General features: G+C 41.0%; 1 protein-coding gene across 1 annotated transcript; it reads right to left on the bottom strand.

Moving 5' to 3' along the window:
• Window positions 1-107: 107 nt before the first annotated feature.
• Window positions 108-21,729, bottom strand: cd63 (Cd63 antigen). Its single transcript, NM_001140602.1, is given in 8 exon segments — window positions 108-686; window positions 2,580-2,663; window positions 2,795-2,941; window positions 4,080-4,178; window positions 4,300-4,374; window positions 8,529-8,717; window positions 20,356-20,441; window positions 21,612-21,729. Coding segments are annotated over 7 exon segments (726 nt in total). The 5' UTR covers window positions 20,422-20,441; window positions 21,612-21,729; the 3' UTR covers window positions 108-620.
• Window positions 21,730-21,992: the final 263 nt, after the last annotated feature.

Here is a 21,992-nt window from a genome sequence, read left to right as displayed (position 1 = left end):
CACCGGTCAGTTGAATTGATTATTTTGTCAAAGGAGAAATGCTCACTAACAGGGATGTAAACAAATGTATGCACAACATTTGAGAGAAATTAGCTTTGAGCCAATGGAACATTTCTGGGATCTTTTATTTCAGCTCATGAAACCAACACTTTACATGTTGTGTTTATATTTTTGTTCAGTATAGCTTCAGTGAGGAGCCACAAAGAATGTTCCACTTGGACAACACTAGAGCGCATCGGAGTCAGTCAACAAAGGTGAAACATTAACTGAAATCTTTAATAAAAATCCTTAAATTCAGGAATCAGCAAGAACATGAGACTAGAATGTATTTATCAGAAAAAGTATTGAGTAGAACGTTTTTGATAAAATCAAAGTAAAAAAAATGTGAGTCAACAAAAACAAGTGCAAACTCCAATTTCAGAATGCTGCTCTAATTTAAATACATAATTTTCTCCAAATTACTAAACATTGATATTCTTGGCAGGTGACATTTTGGCCTCAATGCAAAGTCACCTGTTATGTGTTTATATTGACAATAAGACATTTGTAAAGAAATGATAAATGTTACTCTCAATCACAAATATTTGAACATAATTTGACCTGAGAGAGCAGCCGACTGATCACATGACTTCGTAGCCACTGCGAATGCCCCTCATCAACATACAGGCGAATATGATGCCCATGATCTGAAAACACACACAAAAACAGTTAGAAAACAAAGTGTGTGTGTGTTAGATATACACACATTTTAAATAAAGTGCCTTTGGAAAGTATTTAGACACCTTGACTTTTTCCACTTTGTTACATTACAGCCTTATTCGAAAATGAATTAAATATAACAATTTCCTCAGCAATCGACACACAATACACCATAATGACAAAGTGAAAACGGGTATAGAAATGTTGGCAAATTTACTCAAAACAAAAAACATACCATATTTACATAAGTATTCAGACCCTTTGCTATGAAACTCAATTGAGCTCAGGTGCATCCTGTTTCCATTGATCATCTTTGAGATGTTTCTACAACGTGACTATATTTATTATGGATCCCCATTAGCTGCTGCCAAGGCTGCAGCTACTCTTCCTGCAGTCCAGCAAATCAAGGCAGTTCATACAATTTTAAAAACATTACAATACATTCACAGACTGTGTGCCCTCAGGCCGCTACTCCACCACATATATTACACAGTACTAAATCCATGTGTGTAGAGTGCATATGCTATCATGTGTGTATGCATGTGTCTGTGTTGCTTGGAGTCCACATGTGGTAAATTCAATTGATAGGACATGATTTGGGATGGCACATGTCTGTCTATACAAAGTCCCACCATTGACAGTGCAACCAAGCCATGAGGTCAAAGGAATTGTCCGTAGAGTTCAGAGACTGGTTTGTGTCCGTCCCTGGGGACGGGAACCAAAATAATTCTGCAGCATTGAAGGTCCCCAAGAACACAGTGGCCTCAATCATTCTTAAATGGAAGAAGCTTGGAACCACCAACTCTTCCTAGAGCTGGCCGCCCGGCCAAACCGAGCAATTGGAGAATGGCCTTGGTCAGGGAGGTGACCAAGAACCCGATGGTCCCTCTGACTGAGCTCTAGAGTTCTTCTGTGGAGATGGGAGAACCTACCAGAAGGATAACCATCTCTACAGCGCTCTACCAATCAGGCCTTTATGATAGAGTGGCCAGACGGAAGCAACTCCTCACTAAAAAGGCACATGACAGACCGCTTGAAGTTTGCCAAAAGGCACCTAAAAACTCTGACCATGAGAAACAAAATTATCTGGTCTAATGAAACCAAGATTGAACTCTTTGGCCTGAATGCCAAGCATCACGTCTTGAGGAAACCTGGCACCATCCCTACGGTGAAGCATGGTGCTGGCAGCATCATGCTGTGGGGATGTTTTTCAGCAGCAGGGACTGGGAGACTAGTCAGGATCGAGGGAAAGATGAACAGAGCAAAGTACAGAGAGATCCTTGATAACCTGCTCCAGAGCAGACTTGGGGCAAAGGGTCACCTTCCAACAGGACAACGACCCTAAGCATACAGCCAAAACGGAGGAGTGACTTTGGGACAAGTCTCAATGTCCTTGAGTGGCCCAGCCAGAGCCCGGACTTGAACCCGATCAAACATCTCTGGAGACAAGAAAATAGTTGTGAAGCAACACTCCCCATCCAACCTGACATAGCTTGAGAGGGTCTGCAGAGAAGAATGGGAGAAACTCCCCAAATACAGGTGTGCCAAGCTTGTAGCGTCATACCCAAGAAGACTCGAGGCTGTAATCGCTGCCAAAGGTGCTTCAAAGTACAGGGTCTGAATACTTATGCAAATGTATATTTCAGTTTTGTATTTGCCATTTATTTAAAAAAAAAAATATTTTGCTTTGTCATTATGCAGTATTGTGTGTAGATTGAGGAATAAGACTGTACTCTAACAAAATGTTGAAAAAGTCATGGGGTCTGAATATGTTCCGAAGGCACTGCATGTGTGTTGAACTAGCATCTACAATCTGTGGGTCTTCTGAGCTCAGGATTTGTGTGTGCAAATGTATATGCTTTGTGTTTGTTTGCTCCTACCTGCAGGAAAGCGATCACCAGTGCCGCTACAATGACCCACATCATGTTCTTCTTCAACAGCTCCTCCACAACAGTCTGACACCCCTAGATAGCAATCAGAGAGAAATGTCTTTCCCGACTCCAATACACTGTTCTGGAGGTCTTTTTGCTTGGATGAATTGGTGTTTTTATTTCACACTTTTTATTATCAAATCAACCACTGGGTTGGACCTTACCATCTGGTGCACTTTGCTTGAATCCTCCATGGCCCCCTGACCACAGCCAGCAGTGACATTGACACAGCAGGAGTCTGGCACAGAGTTTGTGCCAGACCCAAAGTTGCCTCTCCAATCAGTGGCGTTGATCACTCCACAGCATTTCAGCTGGATGAAGAACAGCAAGAAGGGTGAGAATGAGTTTGAACATGAAAAGCCAGATAGAGGAAGAGAAAACAGCAAAATTAGGTAGTAAGGTTAGTAAGTTCAACAGGGGAAACAGACCAGATCAGGATATTCCTTAATGTCAACAGAAGAAGATAAACATCATGGCATAGTAGACTCACACACTAACAAGATAGTCATGTTACATAAGGTGCCAAATTAAGCAAATAAAGTAAGACACACAGAATGCAAACTTCACATTACGACAAATGTAAGATGCAGGATCGAGTGCAGTAAAATGTCTAGATTTGCAGTAGTATGTTGCAACTAGTGTCAGTAACCAGGTTTCCATCAATTTTTTTTTGTATGTGAGTAAAGTACATGTTGGCTAAAAAAAGAAATAAATATAATGACAGTCCTGATGGAAACATAACATTTGTCCGTAAACTTTCCAAACGTCGACAAAACAGTAAAATGAATTAACAAGGTATGTCAGTGGAAATACTTTAATGTGCAAATATTTATATAATACCCATCAATTCGAAGTAAACTTGGAGTCATGCGATGACATGTGTGGTCCTCCAACTATTCCGCTACAGATGAAATAAATTATGATGAACTTCACAGGGTGGTGAATATGCAAGGTGATGAGCTTGATGCTCCTTTCCAATAAATATTGAGTGTCTTATTCTGGTGATCGTCGATGCTTGGTTGTCATTTGACAAATAAAAACACTTGTGCGTAATAATCATGTAGGCTATAACCGCACTATCTGCCAGCTTTTGGCTAGAGCACACGTGCCAATTCCAGAGTGGGCATAAAAAATATTTTGTGGAAAAAAAACATCAGTAGAGTTGAAAATGTGATGGAAACCGATTTAACCTTTTATTTTGGGGAATTTAACCGCAAAATGTATTTTTATGTGCACTACGTCCTCACAGCCTTTTATCTGCAACAAGTCAATTTGATGGAGACATCTCTGGTATAAAAATGCGTACATTGGTTTTCATGCGAATATTCTAAAATCTGCATAAAAACAATCTCCAACTGGATGGATAACTAGCTAGTGTATGTCAATTGTTTCTTTTGTTCCAAAGTATATAGATCTAGCATCTACCAATACTTAATGGTTGATACCAACATCAATCTGCAGGTTATCCAGGACCTTCTGGAATTCGTCAGTGCCGTTGCTGTATTTGGTGACCATGTCATTGAGACTCTCATGGACAATGACTGTCAGCTAAATAAAGAAAAACATGGTTAACTTGTGTAATTACAAAATGATGTTATAGGTGTAGACTGTACATACGTTACTGTATAGATAATTAGACGTGTAAAAAAAAGCTGCCTGATATACTCACGTTGCCTCTGAAGACATATCCAGCGATGGCTGCACCAATCTCAGTGATAATGATCAGACCCAAAAGGATAGAGAACTTGGGAGAAAATATACAATGAAAAATATATTAGCTATTTTTGGAAGATTATAGGATTTAACAAACAAATAAGCAAAAAATGTATAAGGACTTAGATTGAACTACTGTAAAATACACTACATTGTCAAAGGTATGTGGACACCTGCTTGTTGAACATTCCAAAATCATGGGCATTAATGGAGTTGATCCTCCCTTTGCTGCGATAACCATCCTCCACTCGTCTGGTAAGGCTTTCCACTAGATGTTGGAACATTTCTGCAGGGCCTTGCTTCCATTCAACCACAAGAGCATCGGGCACGGATGTTGGGCGATTCGGCCTGGCTTGCAGTCGGTGTTCCAATTCATTCCAAAGGTGTTCAGTGGGGTTGAGGTCAGGGCTCTGTGCAGGCCAGTCAAGTTCTTCCACACCAATCTCAACAAACCATTTCTGTATGGACCATGCTGAAACAGGAACGGGCCTTCCCTGAACTGTTGCCAAAAAGTTGGAAGCACAGAATTGTCTAGGATGTCATTTTATGCTGTATCGTTGATTTCCCTTCACTGGAACTAAGGGGCCTAGCCCGAACCATGAAAAACAGCCCCAGACCATTATTCCTCAACAAAACTTTACAGTTTGCACTATGCATTGTAGCGTTCTCCTGGCATCCACCAAACCCAGATTTGTCTGTCGGACAGCCAAATGGTGAAGTGTGATTCATCACTCCAGAGAACGCGAGTCCACTGCTCCAGAGTCCAATGGCTTTGAGCTTTACACCACTCCAGCCGATGCTTGGCATTGTGCACGGTCATCTTAGGCTTGTGTGCAGCTGCTCGATCATGGAAACCCATAAAATGGCTTCCATTTTTTTTTAAATTTTTTTTTTAAATGAAGCTCCCTTTCAACAGTTCTTGTGCTGACATTGCTTCCAGAGGCAGTTTGGAACTCTGTAGTGAGTGTTGCAACGGAGGACAGCTGCAACCGAGGACATGAACGTACAGTTGACCTTGACAAACTGACTTGGAAAGGTGGCATCTTATAAAAAGGTGTCACATTGAAAGTCACTGAGCTTTTGAGTAGGGCCATTCTACTGCCAATGTTTGTCTATGGAGATCTAGAATAAATGTTGCCTAGATGTAAAAGACAAGCATTGTCAAACCAGTTGGTTCAGACTGCTTTTCCAAAACAAGATCAAACATATAGGGTTGTTACGGTGACCGTATTACCGCCACACCGTTGTGGCATTCACAAGTCATGATGGCAGTCAAATTCCATGTGACGATTTAATTAGGCTTTTCCAAGCAAATCTACTGCCTGGTACTCAGTACTCTACTGTCCATCTAATTGTATTATTTAACTAGGCAAGTCAGTTAAGAACAAATTATTATTTACAGTGATGACCTACCGGGGAACAGTGGGTTAACAGCCTTGTTCAGGGGCAGAACGACATATTTTTTTACCTTGTCAGCTCGGGGATTCGATCTAGCAACCTTTCAGTTACTGGCCCAACGCTCTAACCACTAGGCTACCTGCCGCCCCTAATCACTCGGACATTAATGCAAAGGTAATTGAAAATCATGAGAGGCCATGGGCTCATGTTGTGCAACACCTCTATAGGCTATGCAATTGCGTGAGAAAGAGTTGATGGCCTCTATTAAAAAGGAGGATCCAGATTTCTATAGGCTAGGCCTACTATATTTCTCAACTTCCCTGAATATTAAGCACATTGCGTCTCTTTACAAACAGGAGTATAGCCTACCTGGCTGGCATGAAAATGAACCATGGCAAAGGATTCTCCATTTATGTGCATAAATTACATTTTTTCCCCCTGCCCCTGTTTCGAGACAGGTTCATGATAGTGGTCCATTCTAAAATCAAAACAAATTTCTCACATTATTTAGACGAGTAAAGACGAGATTAAATCAAGAATAGTCTGCTGGGTGACAATATTAGCCTTTCACTTGTGAATGATGCCCAGCAAGCGCATTTTTTTTTTTTTTTACTTTTTCAAATCATAGTCTTACACCTGATGTAGCCTAGTCCATAGCCCTGTATGTTTTGACAAGGTTCGTATCACAACTAAAGCGGCCAAATAACTACTTAAAATTAAGCACATTAAGCCACTTTACAACAGGTGTAACGCCTAACTGGCATACATAGCTGCGCGTGAGCTTCAAGTTTGGGGAAGAGCATTTTCACCATAATGAACCTTCATAATAAAAGCATTACATGCATGAATTGCATTTGCGATCACTTTTGAGAATGGCCTTTTCCCGCTAATTGATTGCATTTTGGAATATTCATGTTATAGCCTACTGCCGTGTGCGCACCGTGATAGAACGCATGCATATTCACCTGATTTGTTGGATATTTAACAATTATTTACTTAACTAATACTGTAGTAAGACATTTCTTTCCTTCATTCTAAGTGAACTGAGAGGAGTTTTTTTTAAGCTCGGGCTGGCAACTGATTAAGTGATGGCTAGGCAAAAACCTACAGCTGGCATTCCATAGATAAGATGTGGTGTGTGTCACCGAGATAGAGCTTGGAGGAACAGAACAAAGGCCTCAGTATTCCTAATTATCCTGGCATACAGCACCAGAGGCAGATGACCACAGGATGAACCCAAAGTGGCTTATAGTGCCCCCCAATCTATATGAGAGTGGTTGAACCAATCATGACTATGCATTCTGGGTGTCAGCTATATAAACTGTGCATTGTCTGTAAAGGCTAGGCTGCTCAGCAGTCAAGACTGTTGGGCTGACTGGTTTCATTATTGCAATAATTAAATCAATATTAAATAAAGATGAATGTTTGAAGAAATGACCAAGTCTCTCTCAGTACTGAATTTCCACGACAGCACTGCTGCACTTATGTGAATAACCTAATAGTGCATCAACATTTTAAGGTAAACGTAATCTGTTGCATCAGCCTCATTGCTTAAAAACATGACATAGGCTAATGCTTTTGCTGTTCGTTAGGCCTCATCTTGTTGGCTGACGAAATGTAAATGTGGACAGTTCTTCCAAAAGCTTCAATATGCGCCTCGGAATTCGATAAGGACGCACGCAGTTGCGTCCCCAATGTGTCGGTCTTCACTTGTAGCCTGTGAGAAGGACCCGATCACGTCACAGGCATTGGCTAATAAGCATTGAGATATCTGAGAGAACCATGCGAGTGAGGTGCTTCGGAAGACCAAGCCGGGAGAAGGGAATTATAATGATTATATTCAGCCCAAGGGCACAATAGCCACAACAGGCATGGATTCTTTTAGGGGGCGTTACATCCTCACAAAGGGGATGACGCCATGAAATTCGAGGCATTATCAAAATTGTCAATGAGAGACTGATGAAGTGTGTACAGCCTGCACAAACAAAGCAGAGCTCATGCCTTTCATGCAACTTTTTCAAATCATAATCAGTTACATCATGCAGCCTTACAATGATTTGAAAATCTAAAAAAATATAGCCCGGCGTTTTTATCACAACTAAAGTTAGATAAATCTCTAAATTAAGCATATAGGAGGACCTGTTGCTTTGTTAACCGCTCAAAACGTGTGCACTCCCTCAAATCGTTTGGGGAAAAAATATGCTTTCTATTTTATTCAGCTATGTTCAATTGTATTCTTCATACTATAAAACGCAACAGAATTATAAGCAAATCTTGTCTGCTAAATGAACTAGTGTAGCCCACAGCCAAATGGCATAGCCAGATCATGCCCTAACATAAGGACAACTCAGAGTACGCTATTCTGTTCTGAAATAGACTACATTTTCTTCATATCAAGTTTCTTTAGACCCGTCTGAAATATATATTGTGAAGGTGTAGGCTATATTACATGGATTTATTAGACTTTTTTAAAATGTAGATGTTCCCATGGTCTACATCAGTGGTTTGTAGGCTGTGTGGAGAAGCCAGGATATGCTAAATGTGTTTGTTAATTAACAGTCAATTACTGTGAGACCGGCAGTTATTTGCTTGACAAATCACCAGCTGACAAAATGTCCTGACCGCCACAGCCCTATGTGGACACAAGATCAAACGTGTATACAACACATTTTGTTTGGAATATCATGGTGACCACAATGCAGCAGCTCTACTGCATAGAGGTTATATCATGCGTGTCATGTTATACGAGAGGTTATATCATTTGTGTCATGTTATACGTGAACATACCAAGGTGACCATGCAGTAGCTCTCCTTCCAGGCTCCACAGCAGCCGAAGAAGGCGATGAAGAAGACGACAACCCCCACCACGATGAGGACAATGGGGGCTGACGAGGCTGAGACATTATTGATCACTACGGTGTTGTGGAGAGCCACCTGAACCAAGACTCCCAGAACTATTAGAGCCAGACCACACAGCTAGAGAGAAAGAAACAGAGAGTACATGATTAGAAGTCACAAATTTACATCTTCACGCACGGGTTTCTACAACCATTGTACAACGCAACAGATATTCAAACGTTTTGAAATATGTATGTGAATAGGATCTTAGTCTAAACCAAAGCATGTGAAGACAATTTCATAATCTGTACAACTGAATTATACATTTGCTATTGTAAGAGGCCATACACTTTAGTACTTTCTTGCCATTTTAAAAGTATATAAGACTAATGTACATCAGATCCTGGCTTAACCCAGTCTCAATCAAAAGATGCTTCAGGTCCTGTAATGAGTTCAGAATAGCATTCAGACCCAGAGCAACTTCTAGTAACCCCTTGTCACTCAGGAATGCTGGAACCAGTCAGGTTGCTGAGTACTAAATTAGCATTAAAATGAACTAATATGGATCAAGGACACAAACGAGAAAATACTTTGAGATTACTTTAAGTAGTCACATTTGCTGCATCTTTACTTTAAAAGAGATAGTAATATTTTTCAAATGACTACCTAGTCCTCCCCCCCATTTGAAGAGAAGTATTTGGACAAATTCAAAGAAGTCAAAACCTTAGTATTTGGTCCCATATTCCTAGCATGCAATGACTACATCAAGCTTGTGACTCTACAAACTTGTTGGATGCATTTGCAGTATGCTTTTCAGATTGTTTTGCTCAATAGGAACTGAATGGTGAACTGAATGGTGAATAATGTTGTGTAATTTTGGAGTCACAATCGTGGATGCTACCATTATGGATAATCATTAATTAAAGTCGTGATTCAAGATACAGGAGGAAGAACCCAACAAAATCTACTTCCTCCCACAATGGCAGGTACACACACATTTTTTTCTTCATCTAGGTACATCCAGCCCCCACTCCGGTCCTTTCATCATTGGTAACCCCAATGTAAATATTTGGCATGGGTTAGGATTATTTGCTGCCTGGTTTCTATATAGTGGAGAGGTAGGTACACAGACACACGAACATGATAACACAGGAGAGAGAGGCCATGAAACTAAATGTAGGCCTACATCTTTAAAAAAAAAAAAAAAAAACATTTGTATTGAGAACATCACTCACTAAGATTATCATGTAAAAATAAACTGTGCTATTAAAACACCCGAAAAGAATGAGGGAAATCTCTCAATTTAAGGGGCCTTCTTGGCATGGGAAGCATATGTTTACATTGCCAAAGCATGTGAAATAGATAAAAAAAATGGTTTTACAGTAAACACTCAAAAGTTCCAAAAGACAATTCAAATGTCATGTTTATATACAGTGTTGTAATGACGTGCAAATAGTTTGAAAATTAACAAAAATAGGTTGTATTTACAATGGTGTTTGTTCTTCACTGGTTGCCCTTTTCTTGTGGCAACATGTCACATATCTTCCTGCTGTGATTGCACACTGTGGTATTTCACCCAATAGATATGGGAGGTTATCAAAATTGGAGTTGTTTTCAAATTCTTTGTAGGTCTGTGTAATCTGAGAGAAGTGTGTTTCTCTAATATGGTCATACATTTGGTAGAAGTTTAGGAAGTGCAACTCAGTTTCCACCTCATTTTGTGGGCAGTGTGCACATAGCCTGTCTTCTCTTCTCTATGCTCACAGAGTCTGTACACAGTCAAATATTTCCTCAACTTTGGGTCAGTCACAGCGGTCAGGTATTCTGCCACTGTGTACTCCGTTTAGGGACAAATAGCATTCTAGCTCAGTTTTTTTTTGTAAATTCTTTCCAATGTCTCAAGTAATTATCTTTTTGTTTTCTCATGATTTGGTTGGGTCTAATTGTGTTGCTGTCCTGGTGCTCTGTGGGGTCTGTTTGTGAACAGAGCCCAAGGACCAGCTTGCTTAGGGGGCTCTTCTCCAGGTTAATTTCTCTGTAGGTAATGGCTTTGTTATGGAAGGTTTGGGAATCGCTTTCTTTTAGGTGATGGTAAAATTTAACGGCTCTTTTCTGGATTTTGATAATTAGCGGGTATCGGCCTAATTCTGCGTACATTCTGCGCACATTGTACGCGGAGGATATTTTTACTGAAAATTGCAGTCTCAATTTGTTTGTCCCATTTTGTGAATTTGGTGAGCGGACCCCAGACCTCACAACCATAAAGGGCAATGTGTTCTATAACTGATTCAAGTATTTTTAGACAGATCCTAAACGGTATGTCGAATTGTGTTTCTTTTGATGGCATAGAAGCCCCTTCTTGCATTGTCTCAGATCGTTCACAGCTTGGTGGAAGTTACCTGTGGCGCTGATGTTTAGGCCGAGGTATGTATAGTTTGTGTGCTCTTAGGGCAATGGTGTCTAGATGTAATTGGTATTCGTGGTCCTGGCAACTGGACCTTTTTTGGAACACTGCTGTTTTTGTCTTACTGAGATTTACTGTCAGGGCCCAGGTCTGACAGGATCTGCACAGAAGATCTAGGTGCTGCTGTACACCGTCCTTGGTTGGAGACAGGATCATCAGCAAACATTTGACTTCAGATTCTAGTAGGGTATGGCCGGGTGCTGCAGACTGTTCTAGTTCCCTCGCCAATTCGTTGATATAGATATATAGAAGAGGGTGGGTGTTAAGCTGCATCCCTGTCTCACCCCCGAGCCCTGTGGAAAATAATTGTTGTTTGAGAATTTTAACCACACACTTGTTGTTTGTGGGCTCCCGAGTGGCACAGTGGTCTAAGGCACTCCATTTCAGTTCTAGAGGTGTCACTACAGACCCTGGTTCGATTCCAGGCTGTATCACAACCGGCTGTGATTGGGAGTCCCATATGACGGCGCACAATTGGCCTAGCGTCATCCGGATTAGGCAGTCATTGTAAATAAGAATTTGTACTTGACTGGCCTAGCTAAATAAAACAAATTGTGTACATGGATTTTATAATGTCGTATGTTTTTACCCCCCAACACCACGTTCCATCAATTTGTATAGCAGGCCCTCATGCCAAATTGAGTCGAAAGCTTTTTTGAAATCAACAAAGCATAGAAGACTTTGCCTTTGGTTTGTTTGTCAATTATGGTGTGCAAGGTGAATACGTGGTCTGTTGTACAGTAATTTGGTAAAAAGCCAATTTGACATTTGCTCAGTACATTGTTTTCACTGAGGAAATGTACGAGTCTGCTGTTAATGCAGAGGATTTTCCCAAGGTTGCTGTTGACGTATATCCCATGGTAGTTATTGGGATCAAATGTCTCCACTTTTGTGGATTGGGTGATCAGTCCTTGGTTCCAGATAGAGGAACATGCCAGAGCTGATGTTAAAAGAGTTTAAATATAGCCAATTGGAATTTGTGGTCTGTCTATTTTATCATTTAATTTAGGATACCATCAACCCCACAGGCCTTTTTGGGTTGGAGGGTTTGCATTTTGTCCAGTAGTTCATTCAATGTAATTGCAGAGTCCAGTGGGTTCCGGTAGCCTAATACAGTTGAAAACAGAAGTTTACATAGGTTGGAGTCATTAAAACTTGTTTTTCAACCACTCCACAGATTTATTGTTAACAAACTACATTTTTGGCAAGTCGGTTAGGACATCTACTTTGTGCATGACACAAGTACATTTTTCCAACAATTGTTTACAGACAGATTATTTCACTGCATCACAATTCCAGTGGGTCAGAAGTTTCCATACACTGAGTTGACTGTGCCTTTAAACAGCTTGAAAAATTCCAGAAAATTGTTATGGCTTTAGAAGCTTCTGATAAATGATGTCAACTAGCCTGAGTCAATTGGAGGTGTATCTGTGGATGCATTTCAAGGCCTACCTTCAAACTCAGTGCCTCTTTGCTTGACATCATGGGAATATCAAAATAAATCAGCCAAGACCTCAGATTTTTTTTTTGTTGATGTAGACCTCCACAAGTCTGGTTCATCCTTGGGAGCAATTTCCAAACGCCTGAAGGTACCACGTTCATCTGTACAAACAATAGTACGCAAGTTTAAACACCATGAGACTACGCAGCAGTCATACCGCTCAGCAAAGAGACGTGTTCTGTCTCCTAGAGATGAACATAATTTGGTGCGAAAAGTGAAAATCAATCCCAGAACAGCAAAGGACCTTGTGAAGATGCTGGAGGAAACAGGTACAAAAGTATCTACAGTAAAACAAGTCCTATATCGACATAAGCTGAAAGGCCGCTCAGCAAGGAAGAAGCCTCTGCTCCAAAACCCCCATAAAAAAGCCAGACTGCGGTTTGCAACTACACATGGGGATAAAGACCGTACTTTTTGGAGAAATGTCCTCTGGTCTGATGAAACAAAAGTAGAACTGTTTGGCCATAATGACTATCATTATGTTTGGAGGAAAAAGGGGGAGGCTTGCAAGCCAAAGAACACCATCCCAACCGTGAAGCACGGGGGTGGCAGCATCATGTTGTGGGGGTGCTTTGCTGCAGGAGGGAATGGTGCACTTCACAAAATAGATGGCATCATGAGGTTGGAAAATTATGTGGATATATTGAAGCAACATCTTAAGACATCAGTCAGGAAGTTAAAGCTTGGTCGCAAATGGGTCTTCCAAATGGACAATGACCCCAAGCATACTTCCAAAGTTGTGGCAAAATGGCTTAAGGACAACAAAGTCAAGGTATTGGAGTGGCCATCACAAAGCCCTGACCTCAATCCTATAAAACATTTGTGGGCAGAACTGAAAAAGTGTGTGCGAGCAAGGAGGCCTACAAACCTGACTCAGTTACACCAGCTCTGTCAGGAGGAATGGGCCAAAATTCACCCAACTTATTATGGGAAGCTTGTGGAAGGCTACCCGAAACATTTGACCCAAGTTAAACAATTTAAAAGGCTATGCTACCAAATACTAATTGAGTGCATGTAAACTTTTGACCTACTGGGAATGTGATGAAAGAAAGAAATCATTCTCTACTATTATTGACATTTCACATTCTTAAAATAAAAGTGATGATCCTAACTGACCTAAGACAGGGAATGTTTACTAGGATTAAATGTCAGGAATTGTGAAAAACTGAGTTTAAATGTATTTGGCTAAGGTGTATGTAAACTTCCGACTTCAACTGTAGTTGATTCTAAGATTTGTATTTGATCATGTATATGTTTTTGATGTTCTTTGGTTATAGAGCCACAAAGATTGGAGAAGTGGTTTATCCATACATCTCCATTTTGGATAGATAACTCTGTTTTCCAATTTTCCCCAGAAGTGGTTAGTCTATGAATTCTTCAATTACATTGACCTGATTTCGGACGTGCTGTTCCTTCTTTTCCATACTGCTTTTCTGTATTGTTTTAGTGATTGACCATAGTTAAGGCGTAGGCTCAGGTTCTGTCTCCCCGTTTTTGGTTGGATAGGTTTCTCAATTGCTTTCTCCATTCTTCATCGTTGTTAATTTTCTTCAGTTTTCTATTTGAGATTTTTAGATTTGATAGGGAAGCTGAGAGGTCAAATATACTGTTTAGGTTTTCTACTGCCAAGTTTCTACCTTCACTATTACAGTGAAACATTTTGCTCAGGAAATTGTCTAGAATGGATTGAATGTTTGGTAGATTTCCACACTACTTTCCTTCCATCTATAGCATTTCTTAACATTATTCAGTTCCTTTGGCTTTGATGCCTCATGATTGAGCATAGCTCTGTTCAAGTAGTAGTGTGATTTTGCTATGATCTGATAGAGCATTCAATTCAGTCAGTCCACTGACACCCCTAAGAGACTCTGGGTTGAGGTCAGTGATAAAGTAGATGAGCTATAGGTGTACTTACTGTAGGAGGCCCCATCAAAGCCTACCATTGACTATGTACATACCCAGCGAGCGACAGAGCTCTCCCTCAAGAAGAGAGAAGACCCAGAATTAGTCTGGAAATCTACACAGTGAGGGATTAGTCCAGCGATCTTAACTTTTCACATGAACACTTTGTATCAGTGAACAAGTCACATGATATTGTCATAACACTGAAATGGTTACAAGACTCAGATTCCACTTTTACCCTCTGATTCTCTCTCCTCCTCCCGACCACACCCCCTTTCTCTTTTACACACATGATATTGGGATTACTCCGAATATCACACATGGACATTTCCTATGGCAGGATATGGACTCATTCAATATCCTGAGATATGAAGAGAGAAAATAGAATGTTGCATGTTGACAAATAGATTGCATGTGTTCTCAGCACATTCAATAGATTAAGCTATATTGATTCCAGTTATGCTTCTCTTGGCTGAGGTCCATATCCGGATCTTGATATGCTGGTTTTAACTTCTTTGGGATAGGGGGCAGTATTTTCACGGCCGGATTAAAAAAAGGTACCCGATTTAACCTCTTACATCTAGACGTTCCGCTAGCGGAACACCTGCTCCAATATCCAATGATAGGTGTGGCGCGAAATACAAACTCCTCGAAAATCCGAAAACTTCCATTTTTCAAACATGACTATTTAACACCATTTTAAAGACAAGACTCTCCTTTATCTAACCACACTGTCCGATTTCAAAAAGGCTTTACAGCGAAAGCAAAACATTAGATTATGTCAGCAGAGTACCCAGCCAGAAATAATCAGACACCCATTTTTCAAGCTAGCATATAATGTCACAAAAAACAAAACTACAGCTAAATGCAGCACTAACCTTTGATGATCATCAGATGACACTCCTAGGACATTATGTTATACAATACATGCATGTTTTGTTCAATCAAGTTCATATTTATATCAAAAAACAGCTTTTTACGTTAGCATGTGACGTTCAGAACTAGCATTCCCACCGAACACTTCCGGTGAATTTACTAAATTACTCACGATAAACGTTCACAAAAAACATAACAATTATTTTAAGAATTATAGATACAGAACTCCTTTATGCAATCCCGGTGTCCGATAAGGCCATAAGCAAACAAGAAAATTATAATCCAGAAGCGGCACTCCTAGGTGCCGGGGACTTTAATGCAGGCATACTTAAATCAGTTACCAGCATGTCACATGTGCAACCAGAGGGGGAAAAAAAACACCATCTTTACTCTACACACAGAGATACATACATGCATACAAAGCTCTCCCCTGCAAATATGACCATAATTCTATCCTCCTGATTCCTGCTTACAAGCAAAAACTAAAGCAGGAAGTACCAGTGACACTCAATACGGAAGTGGTCAGATGACGCAGATGCTACCGGACTGTTTTGCTAGCACAGACTGGAATAAGTTGCGGAATTCATCCAATGGCGTTGAGGAGTATACCACCTCAGTCATCGACTTCATCAATAAGTACATCAATGACATCGTCCCACAGTGACTGTACGTACATATTCCAACCAGAAGCCATGGATTACAGGCAACATCTGCATCGAGCTAAAGGCAAAAGCTGCCACTTTCAAAGAGCCGGACACTAATCCGGACGCTTATAAGAAATCCCGCTATGCCCTCAGACGAACCATCAAACAAGCAAAGCGTCAATACGCCATTAAGATTGAATCCTCGTCGTATGTGGCAGGGCTTGACAACTATTACGGACTACAAAAGCAAACCCAGCTGTCCAGTGACAAGCAACACCAAAGCATGCACGAGAGCACCAGCTGTTCTGGATGACTGATAATGCTCTCGGTAGCCGAAGTGAGCAAGACCTTTAAAAACAGGTCAACAATCACAAAGCCGGATTACCAGGACGTGTACTCAAAAGCATGCGCGGACCAACTGGCAAGTGTCTTCACTGACATTTTCAACCTCTCCCTGACCGAGTCTGTAAAACCTACCCGTTTCAAGTAGACCACCATAGTCCCTGTGGCCAAGGAAGAAAATGTAACCTGCCTAAATGATTACGGCCCCGTAGCACTTATGTCGGTAGCCATTAAGTGCTTTGAAAGGCTGGTAATGGCTGACAACAGCATCCTCCCAGATACCCTAGACCCACTCCAATTCCCATACCACCCCAACAGATCCACAGATGACGCAATCTCACTGGACATAAGGAACACCTATGTGAGAATGCTGTTCAATGTTCATTGACTACACTACACCACTGAGCTCATCACTAAGCTAAGGACCCTGGGACTAAACACCTCCCTCTGCAACTGGATCCTGGACTTCCTGATGGGCCGCCTCCAGGTGGTAAGGGTAGGCAACAACACATCTGCCATGCTGATCCTCAACACTGGGGCCCCTCAGCGGTGTGTACTTAGTCCCCTCCTGTACTCCATTCACCCACAACTGCGTGGCCAAACACGACTCCAACACCATCATTAAGTTTGCTGATGACAACAAGTGTTGTGCCAGGACAACCACCTCTCCCTCAATGTGAGCAAAACAAAGGAGATGATCGTGGACTTCAGGAACAGGCATGCCAAACAGGCCCCCCATTAACGTTGACGGGCTGTAGTGGAGCGGGGGTCAAGAGTTTCAAGTTCCTTGGTGTCCACATCAACGAACAATCATGGTCCAAACACACCAAGACAGTCCTGATGAGGTACAACAAAACATATTCCTCCTCAGGAGACTGAAGAGATTTGGCATGGGTCCCCAGATCCTCAAAAAGTTCTACAGCTGCACCATCGAGAGCATCCTGACTGGTTGCATCACCACCTGATATGGCAACTGCTCGGCATCTCGCCATAAGGTGCTACAGAGGGTAGTGCGTACGGCCCAGTACATCAATGGGGCAAAGCTTCCTGCCATCCAGGACCTATAATAGGCGTGTCAGAGGAAAGCCCACTCCAAATCACCCAAGTCATGGACTTTTCTCTGCTAACGCATGACAAGCGGTACCGGAGCGCCAAGTCTAGGACCAAAAGTCTCCTTAACAGCTTCTACAATAATTCGGAAAGGCACACACATCTATACAAAAAAGGTCCCACAATTGAAAGTGCATGTCCGAGCAAAATCCAAGCCATGAGGACAACTTCATTATATATCCCCATTAGCTGCTGCCAAGGCTGCAGCTACTCTTCCTGCAGTCCAGCAGAATTAAGCCAGTTTATAAAAATTGTAAAACATTACAATATATTCAGACTCTGTGCCCTCAAGCCCCTACATACACAGTACAAAATCCATGTGTATAGGGCATATGCTATCGTGTGTGTGTGTGTGTTGCTTGGCATCCACCTGTGGTAAATTCAATTGATTGGACATGATTTGGGATGGCACACGCCTGCCTATATAAGGTCCCACCGTTGACAGTGCAACCAAGCCGAGGTCGAGTTCCTCTGTGGAGATGGGAGAACATTCCAGAAGGACAACCATCTCTGCAGCACTCCACGAAATCAGGCCTTTATGGTAGAGTGGCCTGACAGAAGCCACTCATGACAGCCCGCTTGGAGTTTACGAAAAAAGGCACCTGAAGACTCACACCATGAGAAACAAGATTCTCTGGTCTGATGAAACCAAGATTGAACTCTTTGGATAGAATGCCAAGTTTCTGGATATTGTTGGGAACTGGAAAACACTGTCGTAAACGTCAAACCAGAGCATCCCAAAAATGCTCAATGGGTGACATGTCTGGTGAGTATGCAGGCAATTGAAGAATTGGGACATTTTCAGCTTCCAGGAATTGTGTACAGATCCTTGCGACATGGGGCTATGCATTATCATGCTGAAGCATGAGGTGATGACGGCGGATGAATGGCACGAAAATGGGCCTCAGGATCTCATCACGGTATCTCTGTCCATTCAAATTGCCATCAATAAAATGCAAATTGTGTAAGTTGTCCGTAGCTTATGCCTGCCCATACCATAACCCCACCATGGGGCACTCTGTTCACAACATTGACATCCGCAAACTATTCGCCCACACGACGCCATACACGCTGTCTGTCATCTGCCTGGTACAGTTGAAACCGGGATTCATCCATGAAGAACACACTTGTCCAGGATGCCAACCACCATAGAACGTGAGCATTTTCCCATTGAAGTTGGTTATGACACCGAACTGCAGTCAGATCCTGGTGAGGATGATGAGCACAGATGAGCTTCCCTGAGCTTCTGACAGTTTGTGCATAAATTATTCAGTCTTACAAGCCCAGTTCCATCAGCTGTCCAGGTGGCTGGTTTCATACGATCCTGAAGTGAAGAAGCCAGAAGTGGATGTCCTGGGCTGGCGTGGTTACACGTGGTCTGCAGTTGTGAGGCCATTTGGACTTACTGCCAAATTCTCTAAATTGACATTGGAGGCAGCTTATGATAGAGAAATTAACATTCAAATATCTGGCAATAGCTCTGAAGAAAATTTCTGCAGTCAGCATGCCAATTGCACACTCCCTCAAAATTGGAGACATCTGTGGAATTGTGTTGACACAAAACTGCACATTTTAGAGTGGCCTTATTGTCCCCAGCACAAGGTGCACCTGTGTAATGATCATGCTGTTTAATCATCATCTTGATATGTCACACCTGTCAGGTAGATGGAATATCTTGGCAAAGGAGAAATGCTCACTAACAGGGATGTAAACAAATGTGCGCACAAATTGAGATAAATACACTTCGTGCATATGGAACATTTCTGGGATTGTTTTTATTTCAGCTCATGAAACCAACAGTTTACATGTTGCCAAAAAGAAAGGAGGACCAAGGCACTTTAATTATATGAAGAGTGCCTTGGTCCTCTTTTCTTTTTGAGGACCAATTTACCCTTTTTACCAAAGAGCACCTTCTGTCTACCAAAACATACTATTGTGTAACTTGGCAGCACTTCCCTTCCCTTTTTTCTACTTTACATGTTGCATTTATATTTTGTTCAGTATAGATAAAATGCACAACCAGTTATAGGCTACTTATAAAAGTAACTAAAAATAACAAATATCTGTTTAATGCCAAACCATTAAGAGACTAGGACATGGAGGTAAACTAATGGAAAGTGATAAACCTTGCTCTCTGTCCCATAACCAACATAAAACTGTTCTTTGTAGTTAACCACATCACAACTGACAGTGGCGAGGTGTGTATATATTTTACAGCCATAAAGAGCCATGATGAAAACATGCTCTTTCCCCGATTCGTAGATGTTCCTTTTAAAGTAAGAGTGAAAATAGTTGACTTGTCTTAAACATAACACCTGGACCAAACTAATGCGATACAGTAGATCTGCAGGGCAGTTCCACTGTAACGGAATTACACTGGGACTCAGATTTTTCCCTTTAAAAATGTATGCCAAACAAAAACCATTGATTTAACAAATCATACCACTATGCACAATGAATACTTCAAACAATTTACACAGTCATTTAAAAAAAGGTACATTTACTTGAAAAGTTTGGTAACAGAATTACTGTAAAATCTCCCTCAGGTTTTATTCTGTTACCAAATCTTTGTATCTGTACAGTTCTTCCTGTAAATGTGTTTTTGTAAAAATGTTCAGTGGAAATGATTAAAAGTAGTCCAAGTGCATAGTTGTATGGTTTGTTAAACTCTGAAATCCAGGGGGTTTGTTTGGTATACATTTTTCAGTGAAAGATCTGAGTCTCAGCGTAATTACGTATCCATGTATCTGCAGCAGTTTGAGGAACTGAACTCCCTGAATTACTCATGAGATGGGTTAACTAAGTGTCAGAGGCATTTCAATCAATCCAGATGCTGAGCTGCATTAGAGCCACAAGCTGACACTTAACAGACTTCACAGGACAGAAGCAGCACATCCTAGCCAGTCGGGATTCCAAACTTCCATCTGCATTACTCACCCAGAAGATGAAGTTGAAAAAGAAGAGTAGGTACTTCACACATTTCATTCCCCCCTCAACACCCATGGTTAGTCCAGATCAAGTCCCTGGATCAACACAAAGAAAAATCAATTTTAACCAGAGACAGTAAATAACTTTTTTATTACAAATAGTGTGATCTAGTTTCAGGTTATCACTTGTTGCTGCATTGTCTAGGCCTAGTGTGTTTAGCTCTGCTCACATTTTATTGTGTCAATGGTGACAGAAAACTGGCATGGTATGCTGAGAATATGTACGAATGAAAGGGAAATATTGACACTGACAGGTAGGCCAGTAATAAGTTGATGTGTGAGGGAACATTTTAATTGAGACCTGAGGCAAAAGTGAGTCAACACACATAAGAACATATAGAAACTGTCCAGTAAAATATTACTCATAAATTCATAAGGGTGTGATGTCCGATCAACAGTTGAGAATCACAGGCTTGCTGACAGTGAAAGGCGTTTTTCACACATTTTTCCGCATCAGATTAACATTACACCATAAAACCACATTTGCTTCAAGAGTTTAGTGCGCACAGCTCTATTTGCGTTTAGATCTGGGGTAAATGTAATCTTATTGGATTTCATTAGGCTATGAGGCAACATGAAAAATCCCCTGTTTTGTGCTCGATTAGCATCCAGAATTGTCTGTAATGTAGGCTATGGTTCATAAAAAGAATGTTGTTCTAATATTGGGTGACATGTTCATAAAAATATTTCGTTTTTGTGCTCTCGTTTCAGATTATTAGTTCAGTTCACATCTAATTGTCTGCATTAGCTATGTAGGCCTGCTAGAATTAATGACAAATTGACACAAAATAACATGGAAAAAAAATTGATATTGGAACGATTACTACGTGAGAAGCCTTATAGCGTTTTAGAATTTTGACTGAAAGTTTTTAACTTTACAAGACTGCGACATCCATTGCTCGCCACAGCAGTGAACCACCAACCACACAAAACTCACCGGGGCAGAGGATACGAAGTTAACTATTGTTGTAGACAAATTTAATTTGTTGTACAGTTTTTGTAGCTAAATTCCATTACTACTAAGTAACCGTAAAGACAGAAGGTTATTATATTAGGCTACAATCTTAGTTCAACGTGTCGATTGCGCATTCTCAAAACGAACCTCTATTTATCTCTCTTACCTTCTTTTTTTCTTTAATTTCATCATGACTATAGGCTACAACGTTAACCAAAACAATATATGGATTAAATAGGCGTACTATTTACCTTTTTTCCCCTCCAAAAAATAGTACAGGCGTCAAAGTAATTCGAGGCGATGGTTGAAATTTGGAAACAAATCGGTGAAGTAAGCGACCTAATTCTCCGTTTTATAAACCCCTCCCTCTCTACGTCTGATCCAGTAATCGTAAACATGATCATGGAAAATGACCGACAAGACAACACAGGCCAAGATTCACTTTCATCCACAGTAGGCCAACACACATTAGCAGTTATCAGTTGAGCAGGGCCTGTACTCTTTCAAGGTGAAGCACTATTTATTTCATCAGATGCACATACCCTGTAAAATGCATGAAATGTAACTTTATGCATATAACACATTTGTAGTAGACTGAACTTAATATAGACTGAAATAATTCAATCAATCTC

This window comes from Salmo salar, chromosome ssa15, assembly GCF_905237065.1.
Source record: "Salmo salar chromosome ssa15, Ssal_v3.1, whole genome shotgun sequence".
In the NCBI taxonomy this organism is placed as follows: domain Eukaryota; kingdom Metazoa; phylum Chordata; class Actinopteri; order Salmoniformes; family Salmonidae; genus Salmo; species Salmo salar.
This window is presented reverse-complemented; position numbering and strand designations above follow the sequence as displayed.